We start from the raw sequence: 12687 nt of genomic DNA, 5'->3' as shown, positions 1-12687 counted from the left end.
TGGAAGACTGTGGAGGTGTTTCGGTCCCTTGATAGAGAAAAAAGTAGAGGTCATTAAAGTACAATAAGAGCTCAGGAAGCTAAGTGACCAAGAGTGTGATCTAGCTAGCAGTATTGCTGTATGGAACAACTGCACAGAAAGTAGGTTTTACATTTGATAATGTCATTCCCTACTATAGCACTCTACTATTAAAGGAAAGATCCTAAATGGGCTACCATTGCGCTCCTGAAAATCCTGGTTGCTTTGGTTTAGCATTATCTGAGCTACTGTCTGGAGTCAAGTGTGTGAATATGGACTTCAAATGTTACTTTTTGCATTGTTCTTTCTAGATAGGGACTCAGGAAGCATAGGAACCAGGTGATAACTGAGATGGGGGCAGCTTTCATTTTTAGGATAAAATGGCAGTCTGAGTGTTTATCTCATGACAGCTTTCTTTCTGTTCCTGAAATGTGGGTGTAGGAATGTTCATAAAGGCACTTGAGTAATATATCTGCTCTGTAAAGGTGAGCTAACTGTTTATTTTATTAGATACCGGTAGGTATGACAGAATTGCTTATATATTCTAATTTGTTGTGTTGGATGGTGTTAATTTTCTTTCTTCATTTATAACAGAGGCACTTCCAGTGATGAAATGTGCAACCTGTATATAATGTATTACATGGAAGCTGCTCATGCCAGTTCTTATATGACGTGTGTGCGGACGGGGGACCCAGCCATGTTTCATCACATCCCTGAGATAGCCAATATCCCAGTCCCTGTTAGTCCTGACATGGTAATGGGACACGGCAGTCACAAAAGTACGTATTTCTTTCTTTGCTTGTAACTTACATGAAACTATTGGAAGCTTTGACACTAGAATATCTTGTTTTATGTTTCTATTAAAGGTATGACGGAACATGAAGAAAGAAATATACAGCAACAGCCTAAAAGGGAAGAGGAGCAAGTGATGGATCAGGGTATGTACAAAATATGCACATACATAATGGCAAAAAATAAATTATTTTATTACAATGTTTTGTACCTACACTAAATTATTTAATTCGGCAGTTCTGAAAGTAATGAGAATATACATTATACCACATCAGCCAATCAGGAATCCTCTCCAGCAACAATACACTAAAATCTAATTGCTATGGATTACTGAACTTTGCACATCCTTATTGCTGATAGAACTACCAAAAGGAGTATATTGTAAATATAGTATTCAAAATTTATATACTGTGCGTGTGTGCATGTATATGTATGTGTATAAATGTGTATGTGTATATATATATATATATATATATATATATATATATACCTTTTTTATATATTTTTTTTCTTCATATTTACATGCAGACCAAGCTGACTAACAAAATTTAGAAGGGTTGTGACAAACTATTACATTGACAGGGGTACCTACAGGGTATTCCTTCTTAAAAAGTGTTAGCTAAAGTTGGGATTCAACAACTCTATGATTTCACTGCAGAACACAGTGTTGTCATCCTCTTAAAAGAAGTGGAAAAATCTGTGGATCTACTGGCAGCATCGAGGAGTAATAATCTTTGTTATGAAGGGGGGACTCAGAAAAATAAAAACTACTAATGCTAGTGACAGACTGCCTTGTATACAGTATATCATGGTTTTATTTTGCTTGCAGTTCTACTTATATCAACACTATTTACCTTGTTATGCCTCATTCACACGAGACGTCCGAAAGAACCCCTCTGAATGCCAGAACTGCTAGAAGGAAAATGCTGCTTAAAAAACATGCTAAAAGCTGCGTATTGCACAGGCGCTGATAGCATTTGAGCATAATTCATTCTACTGGCCACTGGAATGCATTAATTTGCATATGTTTTAAAGCGGTATTAAACCGCACTTAATAATAAATGCATAAAAAGTTTTCCTCTGCAAGGCAATGTCATGATGTGCTAGTATGCATCGCATACTAGCACATTATGGAGGACTTACCTTAAAATGAAGCCCTCCAGTGGCGCTCTGTAAATGCTGGAGAGGCTTCCTGTTCTTTCTTCTGGGTTCGCGAGCTCTGGCCATCTGACCAGCTGAGCCGCGATAACATCACGCTTGCGAATGTGTGGAAGTCCCGGGCCACGACACAATGTTCTGAAGGAACAGCACGGCTATGCCGTTCCTTCAGATCGCATGCACCGGCTGTCAAAAGCATCTAATATTTCCTAAACGGTGCAGGTTTAGGAGATATTCAATTGACCTACAAGTCAGCTTTATTATAATTACTGTAAGTAAAAATAAAAATATGGAGTTTACTACCACTTAAAGCTTCTAGCAATTTATGTTCGTATAGTATTTTTTTCTGCTCTTAAGTGCCTCCCAAGAACGCACCTTTGGTGGTTAAATTCTACCCTTCCAATACACCTGCAAACACCTATGCATGCATGAACACATATAGACTTATATAGAGATGCTTTCAAAAGGCTTAAAAAAAAAACAAAACCACACTCGGCGCCTAAATACGCAACATTTTTGCTCCTTGTGCATGAGGCCTTAAAGTGGTTTCCTGCACCTAAAGTCACTTTTCAAGTTTAGTAGCTGTGTGTTGCTTCCCTATGCATCAGGCTTTGTGTCTGTTCTATTATGACTGAAATGTATCGAGATTTTATTTTTTTTGTGTCACTCCAGACTTTATTGACCTGCTCAGTCGCTATGGGAAAGGTTGGTCTGACAGTAGAATATATTCCTCCGTTTTGGATTAGGAATTCCAAAACTGTATTTTTTATTGGCTTATGTTAGAGCCCAACTTGTGTCTTCTACTCTCAGCTCTAGCACCACTGACAGCAGGCAGGGTAGAAAGCAAACCCCTTTACCAGGGTTCCTCCAGACGTAGCTAGGGGTTCCTTTAGCAATGAGCAATTTCTGCCTCTCAGATAAGTTCCAATTGACACCATAGATCTTTTTAACTATCTGTAAGGGGATAATTCTTCCCACTGACCACAAGTGTAAGGAGCATTCTTCCCAATGAGTAATACACTAACGAATCATGATTTGTGGATATATTAAGTTTTACCAGAGGTTCCTTGAAAATGTTGAGAGAGGCTGCACCTATACCATTGCATAGCTGGCAATTTCTAAACCACATGGGATTGGTTGCAATTTTAACCACTTATCTTGATGAACAATCTCCTATGTTGTGTGATGCTTGATGTTCCTTTCTTGTAAATCCTTACTTCTGTAGTTCTGCAGTATATAAAAGAGTTTCCAGTATAATTAGTGGAACTGAATGCCGTGGTGATCCAAGCACCAAATGTCGTCTTTTGTGTTACCGTGTCTATAATTCATTGTTAAGCCTGCATCTAAAAAATATATATGGGAGCATTGGAAATTCTATTGTCCCAGAAATCCCAGCAGATTGCTACTAATTGGTTTTAGGAGAGGAAAACGTTTACCGTTCTCTAATTCCCTTTTAAGTTCCCCAAATGCACATGCATTTTTAATGTATGTGCTTTTATACGGCTGGTTTTAAAACTTAAATTTTACATGAGTATAGGCTCTGTATAGTTTCTGATTCTATTTCAGGCAGTGATAAAATTATTTAAATGAGCAGACAATAAGTAAAATACTTTGTTCAACAGCAATGCCAAAGTTCATTGCAGCCAGTTGGTTTCTATGGCAATAATGTACCGTTTGTAACGTTTATATAGATGTGAAAACGAAGAGATCCGGTCTCCAGGGATATGTGCCTTTGTGATGTTAAAGCTGAACTGTGTTGCAAATTAAATATGATCTTGTTTTCAGATGATACGTGTGTTCAGTCCATAGAGATATGTGTTGATACACGCTGCTTGTTATTCCCGGAGTCACTCAATAAATTGATTGTTCATGGTCGATTTATATGGCATTGTGAGACATGCTAGGCAAAGAATGATTCATTTTCCTTTTCAGGTTTCCCTGTACAACCTGATCTACAGTTCCTTATTTCAAGCAAAGGGGTTAGTCTCTGTAGATATTTTAAAATGTTTTTGTATTGAGATGCCAAAGTTTTTTCTGATTATACCTCCAACTCCACCCCCCCCCCCCCCATACTCAATTGTATTTGCATGAAAAAAGTCTAATCTAAAAGTCCCAATTACATGCTTAAAATTGTGATCATGTAGCAAGCAAGGTCCCAGATCGCCTTAGTTTTGGTCTGTAGTGGGGGGGGGGGGGTGGGTTGTATGGTCTTGCACTGCCCAAGTTATTTTCTGTTGACATGGGCACTGCCCGTTGTCTGAGAAGAGTGCATTGTAGGGTCCTCACAGAACAGAGTGCTGAAGCCTTCAGGAGTGACTCCATATGAGAGGTGGAGACCAGACTGGTTAGCTGGATCAGCAAAGACAATGTAGAGCTGCTTTTCACCACGAGTAACCACTATGTTTTACAGTTGTGGGTTTAGTAACACTTTAAACAGTTTGTATATGCAGTAATCATGCTTGTTATACTCACTGTGGAACCTAAAGGGTTAACCCTCTGCATTGTGGGAAAAGGATGTTTGATTCTGTCTTCTCTGATCCTCCCCTTCTTCCACAGTCCCTATTCCATCTGCCAATAGAACAGAGCCTTGGGGGTAAACTGCACACGCTCAGTTTGTTGTCTATTGCTAGAGAGTTATTTATTTATTTTTTCTTGGGAGAGTGCATGTGATCAGCACAGTGCCAGTTAGCGCTGTCCAGACAGACGGTCAGGGGTCCTGCCACCTCATAGGACAATCTGGGGAGAAGGAAAACTCCTCCTACAAGCTTTAACAAGAGCTCTGCTAGACACTGATAGAAGTCTGCTCTAACTGCTGATGAGAAAAGGTGTTTGGCAGTTCATATTTACTAAAATAATTGCATCTCCATGTACTGTGTACTACGGGAAACCAGATATAGAGATATAGTGAATGCAAGGTCATGGGTTTAGTTACACTTTAGGAGGTGCCATTGGGGGGGGGGGGTCACACATTGTAGTTGATTCAGGTGAGTTTTTCTCATTTTTAAAAAAAGAACAGATTTGCATGGGCATCAAATGGGTGGGATGCTTTTTTTTCCCACTGGAGTTGTTATAAATGAATGGGTATCTTGCACACTGCAGCTTGAAAAAGCTCAGTACAGTGTTTTTTTTTTCTTTTTTACGATTCTAAAATGCAGCCCATTGTTTACATTGTAAAAAAAAAATTTTTATTTGCGCCGGAACATGCATATACTCTCATATAAGCATAAATATGAATGGATTTTGCCTAGGTATGTATTGTACACAGGAATGCTTATACGCACAAAAATACGTGCAAAAAAAGTGCCTGAAATTACGTCCATTTATATGCCACATACATGACCTACCTTGGTGCTGTAGGTGTTTTTCATATGCACCTTTGAAAAGTTTAACACTTATTATTTCGTTACCCACAAATCTGATGGGTGACTGTAGAAAAAAAATGGTTGCTGAAGTTCTATTTTCTTGGTCAACTTCTCGCTCTCAGCTGTGCAGGTTGAACAGTGAAGGAGCAACAGCTTACTGAAGCCATTCATGTGAGCTTCCCGAATTGAAAGCAAGATCACAGCCAGCACTGTGCAGTATAATAATACCCAATTGTTTTACAGTGCTGGTCCTTGCCTCTTAGCCAACCAGCCATAGGCGGAACGAACTTCAGGCGCTTCAGCAGGGACCAGCCGGATTTCGATCTGTCTGTGTGCAGACTGGTTGTACTGAAGTTGTTCTATCAATCAACCTCAGTACAACGAGCCTATCAGGTTTGTTTTGTGCAAACACTGCCGGTGGCTATAGTCACCAGCAGTGATCATTGTATTCTCATGGTAGGGAAACCTTACGCTGTCGGAATAAAATAGTGCAGTGGGAGGGATTCCACCACTGACTGTATTGATGGGGGAATCAAGAGATATCTTTACTTCAACCCTTAGTTGAAAAAAAGAAAATTGCATAATCTTTGACCAGCCTTAGTCTGAGCGCTAGATTAAGAGAATATGAACAAAGATATTAGGTGCTTATACTAACAGAATACAAAAAAGTATTGATTTTTAATACATAACTGAACAATAGGATTATTAATAATAAAAAAGCACATCCATGTCTGCCCAGATAGCTTATGGTCTAATCATACAGAGTAAACCCTGCAAGACACCGATCGAGGTCAGATCAGTTAAAAGTTTCAAATGACAGTAAGCAATACCATCTGTAATTTTATCTTCCATTAGTAGTCAGAAGAGTAACATATGATTGCTGATAGGTTTCTATGGGTTACTGTTTTTTAGATTACTATTTACTTTATAAAACAAGCAAGATTGCTTTTTCATTTGTTAAATTCTTTTTTTCAGAAACCACACAGCCATCTTAAATGTTTGTTTGCTTAGATTTAACATTGTACCTGTTCCTAGAGTTGACATGCAGACAACGTCCTATGCTGTGGGTTTGGTGATTGTACACTGGTGTCTTGCTGGAAACAAATGTGTAGCTCATTAAAGTTTATCCACATACCTTGGAATCTTGTCAGGAAAAAAAGGCAACATTTTGTCTGAATGGACCACTGTAGTCTGTATAGTACACATTGTTATTCAGTGAATGTGCACCCTGATCTACATGGTGGAAACCCTTCATCATGTGGACATGTAAAAAGGAACAGGGTCATTGAAATGATAATGAACTCATGTAACAATGGCTACTGAGTGAGGGATGCAAATTTTACATTGTCACATCTCTAGCTCTACTCCAAACTGGCTGAGAGGTACACTTATAGGTTGCACAATTTGCTAGTCCCTGCCAAATCCCACATTGTGAGCTTTTCCATCCAGAGTGTCCAATGGAAAGCAAATCTGTATTGGTAAGGATGCACCGATACCATTTTTTTACATTACAACACGGAGTACAAGTACTGATACTTTTTTTTTTTTTTTTAAGTACTCACTGATATCAATTGCAGTTACCTATTGCCTTAGAAAGGTAAGTGGAAAAGGAGCTGTGGGTAAGAGGTGGGGAATGCAGGCTATGGTTGGGAGGGGGTGGGGGGTGGGATAGAGGGGCAGGGGTAGGGGGCTTGGGGTGGGATGGTTGGGATGAGTGGTTGAGGGATGGGATAGGTAGACAGGGCCAGAAGCTAATATGAATGCTGGGGGGGGGGGGGAGTTACTAAGTGGCAGAAGGGGACCTTTCAGCTGTGCAGTGGGGTTGCAAAGGAAGGAGAACTGTGACTAAACTAGGAGTAGGATAGATGGTAGTGATATGTGATAGGAGAGTGAGATAATGACAGGAATGTTTGAGAGTTGTGGATTGGAAGTTGTAAAATGTGCAGGGGAAGGGCGATAAACTAAAATGTGCAAAGAGTGATGACAGTAAGGTGAGAGCAGGACAGCCATCAGAAATTCTGGGGCCCCTTACACCAACCTAGTGTCACCCCATATGCTGATAGCAGCCAGTGTGGCCCACAGACAATGCATAGAAGAGCAGCACAGTGTTGGGCCACAAAACACAATACAGTAGAGCAGCAAAAGGTGGCCCCTGGGTGCCTCAGAAAACAATGTAGAAAAGCAGCAAGGGCCCAAAACACAGAATATAAGTGCAGCACAGTGTGGTCCCTGGTTCCCCAGCATACTATCAAGGAGGAAGGCAGCAGGATGTGGCCCCTCTGCACAATATAGAAGAGCAGAACAGTGTGGCCCCCAGGGGCCCAAAGCTGCATAAACCATAACACAACACATGCAGCCCGTCCCTGTGTGGCCTCCAGGTCCCCTCCTCACACATTCCAGCACAGCCCCATGTCAATCTCGCCTGGGTGAATTGTATGGTGAGCGCAGACTTCTCAACCCCGCTTGCCCCCATCACCACCAGCCGGTACTTCTCCTGCTTGGCACCCTCCCTCTGGGCAGACATCCCACAGTCCACACCGGAGCCTCACCGACTGAGCACAGCCTACAGCTGTGTTTGAGTGCGAGTAGCGGGCAGGGCCACCCACATAGTGGGAAGGGAAGAGGATTCAGGGAGTCATCAGGCTGGCAGGATTTACAGAGGTGGATGACAGGTGGAAGTGACTAGGGAATTTGAGTGCAGCGGGTCTGTCCTTAACAACCGATAATTGCCTGCATTCTTTTGTTTACATTTCAGCTGTCCGCTGAAAGAACCGAACCTGAAGGTATTGTTTTTTAGTAACGGTGCATTTGCACGAGTACCGATACTCATGCAAATGACTAGTATCAGCACCAGTATCAGTGCAACCCTATGTATTGGTCCAGGGTCCTTACTGAAAATGTTGTTTATCTGACTGTACAGAATTACTTATTTAAAAAAATAAATCCTATTAGAAGAGAAATGTAACAAAAGCACCTTTGTAATATTAATATGAACTGGAAATGGTAAAGTAAAAAGGCTCAAAAACTTGACAAATAGCTAGAATTGTTGCTGCCCATCAGTGAAAATGTTTTCTGTGTCATATGGTTATCTATTGACCTGAGATTATTGTCCCCCAACAAGGCACAGACCGTTTGGGAAATAATTCTTCCTCAGCAGGTACACTGCAACCAACAATTCAGAATGGATATTTGCTATTATTTTTTTAAAGGCTAAGTTCATGTTTGGGAGCGTGTTATATGTTCCACCCATTTTTAGGGTGGAACATTTAACATGCTCCCACTCCTGCAGCCTCCCCTTGATCCCCCTTTTAATTGTGACAGCGAGCCAGGGATGTTCTCCCTGCATCCATGATTTGAAAAGAACGTGGCCACATCATTCATTCACAGAGTTCTGTGACTGAATGAATTACAAGTATCAACAGCCTCTGCGGCTGACGTCTTCTAGTTCTCAATGAACTACCAGGGTGCTAGTGAGCTCTCTAGGTAGTTCATTGATTCTTATTGTCATTGTGTAACCTGCCTGCCCATCAGAGGTATAAGCAGACAGATACACCAACAGTCTACAGGAGCCCTGCAATCGACTTATCATGGGTGCAATGCTTTACAGGGTCTTAAAAAAAAAAAATAGATACATATTTTTTTATGAAAATTAAAAAAATGTGCATTTATTATTTATTAGGTTTTTTTTTTAGAAAGGTGAACTTAGCCTTTTAAGATAAGAGCAGTGTTGCAGCATCTGCTTGGTGTATGGACAAGCAGCTTCATCCAAAATAATGATGTACTTTTTATAGAACTTCTGTAAGGGCCGTTTTACATCAGATGCTTTCCAGTGTGTTCTTAAACTGCATCAAAAATGCATGTACAGTGTTTTCCATGGATTCCAGTGTCCCTAATTCACACCAATGCAGTTGATTCCAGTGCCATCAACAAAAGTTGAACCAGCTGCATTTCTTCATCTGGAAGGAGGCAAAAACATATAAATGTCCAGGAATGTACGTAAATACACCAGGATTGCACATTGTCCTGAATTAAGATAAAGATCTTTCAAGTGTCAAAAAAAAAAAAAAAACAAAACAGACAATGGAATGCATTGAAAACATATCAAAAACACATGTAAATGTTTAGGCAAAATGCATCTGGAATGCAGGAATTGTAGTTTGAACATTTTGAGTGCTGGGATCATCTGATCTTATGTCTGTGCCTAGACTTTGTTGCTTGTGCCCTTTATGAAGTTGATTCCAATTCTAACTGTGAAAGTCTGTCATAAGAGAAATCTGGGGGCTTCCTTGTTGACGTTGGACAGTGACCCAGAACAGGTATGGACATCAGTAATGTCAGAAGTCCTTATCTGCCTACTTGTTCCAGTTCAGAGAATGAGTAAACATGACAGTAAAAATAGCATTTTTAGAAAAGAAGGTCAGCAATGTCAGCTCTCTCGTGACTGTTTTATTTTGAAGTGAACTTGTGCTTTGCCCTTGCATTGTCACTTTTATTGCATTCTCAGTAGCAAGCAGCGTATTCTTACCTTCCCCTCACTGTTCCATTAAACTGCCAGGAGGTAACGAAAACCTTGTGTAAGCTGAGCGTAGCTGGAGATGTAGCTCACACAGGACTTTGGACACCTTCTACAACAGCCTTGATTGGCCCAAGGTATACTTAGAATGAATGGGTTTATCCTTCATCCCCTGGTGCTGAATGGAGAGCAAAGGAAAAGTGAACTGTGTATGCTGATGGAGAAAGGGCTACATTAAAGTGAACCTGTGCCCAGATCATACACAGTAAAGTATTTACATATTCTGAACAAGCATCAGAAGCACTTAAAAAGCCCTATTCATCTATAAAATTGTGAAGAAATTTAATTTTCAAGTTTGCGACATACGCACACTGTGTTTTTCTTTGAGAACACAATCTGGGGAGCCTGCTAGCTTTCTAGTGTTTCTAATTTGTTAAAATCAGACTAAACCCAGCTGTAGATTCTTTATTTTAATCATTTGGATCTTTAAAGGAGAAGGTTGAGATTATAAAAAACAAACACATACTCTTCTCCATGCTGAAGCATAGTTCTGATGCTGCAGCTGTCCCCTGCTGAGAGCAGAGCAACCACATGACTGCTAACCACTCAGTTCTCGGTCAACGCCCTCTGCTCTGCCCCTCCAGCACTCACTGGAGCAGTGGGCTGGGGAGGGGACTAGCACAGATGGCTTCGGCTCTCAACCAAGCCCTGAGAGCCTAAGCCAGCTGTCAGTTAGGCAGCTGGGTGGATCAAGACTATATGGCCAAGATACTTCTCTTTTAAGGGATTTCTAAAACTAGAGGTGTTCCCTGTGCTTCTCAGTGATGTAATTGCTGTGATTGTATTTTTATGTGCAGCACCCAAAATATCAACAACCTGCTAATATGACACTAAATTAATTAACGTGTATGGCTGATAAATGACGATTAAACATAGTAAAAAACACAACGTCATCAAATAAATCAATTAAAAAATCCACGAAATGTTCATCCTATTGTGCTTGTGTTCCAAACAGATGTCACCTTCTGAATATGAGGGTCACTACACCTCCACCAGTATACACTCACCAGATAGTTTGCTGCAAACAACCGCAGCCAAAAACTTAAACACATATTAGGATTAAACTTTTCCACATCATAGCTCTGGTCCCCTCTACCTCTGGAAGCTCTTAAACTTTCTTCCACTAGGGACCGCAGCAGTCTCAATTGCTGTATGGGGGAAATGCTTACCACACAGAGCCACAGACTGTAGTATTTATTGCGCTTCACAAAAGGTAAACAACACAAAACAAAAGCTATACATTCAAACAGTTGTATCTGACTGGGATTAAAAAGAATAATTAGTGGCCAAACTCACAAGTATGGCTGCCATTCCGGACCAGAAGCGGTGAGCATGATATCAGCATGTAAGCTCTGCCCAGCACGTTTCGTGCGAAGGCACGTCCTTGGGTCTCTGAATAGACTCGAGCTTCGGAGTTTGACAGGCTCCGCCGTCTGTCAGACTCACTTATTGAAATCAATGGATGCGCAGCACAATGTAAAATTGACATTTAGCAATTGAAAAAAAAACTGGCATCAGCATTAGTGCCTCCTTAACACCTGTCAGATGCTGCTATACAGCACTCTGAACAACAATCCACCGTGGAGTGAAATAACCCTAAAACCAACCTTCTGGAGACAGCAGGTTAAGACTGAATAGCTTCATATTAAAAGCAGCTAGAGAGGTCAGTGATTGTGTGTTTTAAAGCTCTTTTTCTGTTTGTTAATAGTGTAAATATTTTAATGTTCATAGTCTGGGCATTTTACAGCCAACGTGAAAATTTCCTGCTTGGTTTGCCTATAAACTAGGAAAAATCCACTCTGTTTAAAGTTTGTAGTTTGCCTGGCCCTTGTTATGTGCCTTAATAACATCTTTACCAACCAACATTGTTGAGAGACAGGGAAGATATGATTTGAGTTGGTTTTTCCAAATTGGCCTCCTCTTTACTGTTTTAGAGGCAGTAAATACGAGTTTAGTGAAATTGGTATAAATATATTGTCAAGTCACATTTACATAAAACAATGATTTGTGGAGTCTACATCATTTAGCAGTCGATCTTGTAATGAGTTCCCCATTGAATGGCTGAGAAGAGTAAACCATCTAGAGAGTTTTTTTATGATGTCTGAGGAAACTGCTAGAAATGGAAAGAAGTGGAAAGGCTCAGTCACATTGCTACACTTCTAAACAGCAAACAGTCTGCATTTGTAATGTGTAAGTGGCTGTCCACCTTCCCTTTGGATATTTGATGACAGACAAAATACAGATGCCAGATTTGTAAAACACTGACACACTTAAAGATGATTTACAATAAGCTGATTATGTTTCAAATATACAGTATCTATTCTATTTGAAAGAATATATAAAAGAGTATGTTATTAAACTGATTTGTTACATAAGTATCATAAAACTGGTCATACATGGATCGAAATTTGGCCGATTCAGCAGAGACCAGCTGAATTTCGATCCATGTATGGCCACAGTGGTTGACCAGAAGTTAAGGTACCGATCGACTTCAGTTCAACTGTACTGTAGGATTTTAGCCACTCGATCAGAGTTGTAGGCTACAGACTGCAGAAGATTAAAAGTGTTGCACAGTCTGCATACTCATCTATTGCTTTCAAAGACTGTGAGCCATCGGCTGTCCTTCTAACATTAGTCTTGGTGGAAGTACAGTGCTGTGAAAAAGTATTTCCCCCCTTCCAGATTTTTTTTTTCTTTTTTTGCATATCTGTCACACTTAAATGATTCAGATCATCGAACAATTTTTAATATTACACAAAGATAACCTGAGTAAATACTAAATAA

The 12687-nt window shown here is 40.3% G+C and overlaps 1 protein-coding gene across 7 annotated transcripts in view; it reads left to right on the top strand.

The window, feature by feature from the left end:
- PAM (peptidylglycine alpha-amidating monooxygenase) overlaps positions 1 to 12687 on the top strand; it is a 248266-nt gene that overhangs the window by 145695 nt on the left and 89884 nt on the right. For all 7 annotated transcript variants that reach the window (XM_089679111.1, XM_089679107.1, XM_089679108.1 and 4 more), the window contains exons 13-14: positions 613 to 797; positions 885 to 956. In XM_089679111.1, coding sequence (XP_089535237.1) covers positions 613 to 797; positions 885 to 956 — 257 coding nt within the window. The remainder of the gene's footprint in view (positions 1 to 612; positions 798 to 884; positions 957 to 12687) is intronic.

This window comes from Staurois parvus, unplaced genomic scaffold (genome assembly GCF_062004578.1).
Source record: "Staurois parvus isolate SC_StPar_1 unplaced genomic scaffold, SC_StPar_1.0 ptg000218l, whole genome shotgun sequence".
Classification (NCBI taxonomy): Eukaryota; Metazoa; Chordata; class Amphibia; order Anura; family Ranidae; genus Staurois; species Staurois parvus.
Note: the sequence above shows the minus strand (reverse complement) of the source record. Positions and strands in the feature narration are given on the sequence as shown.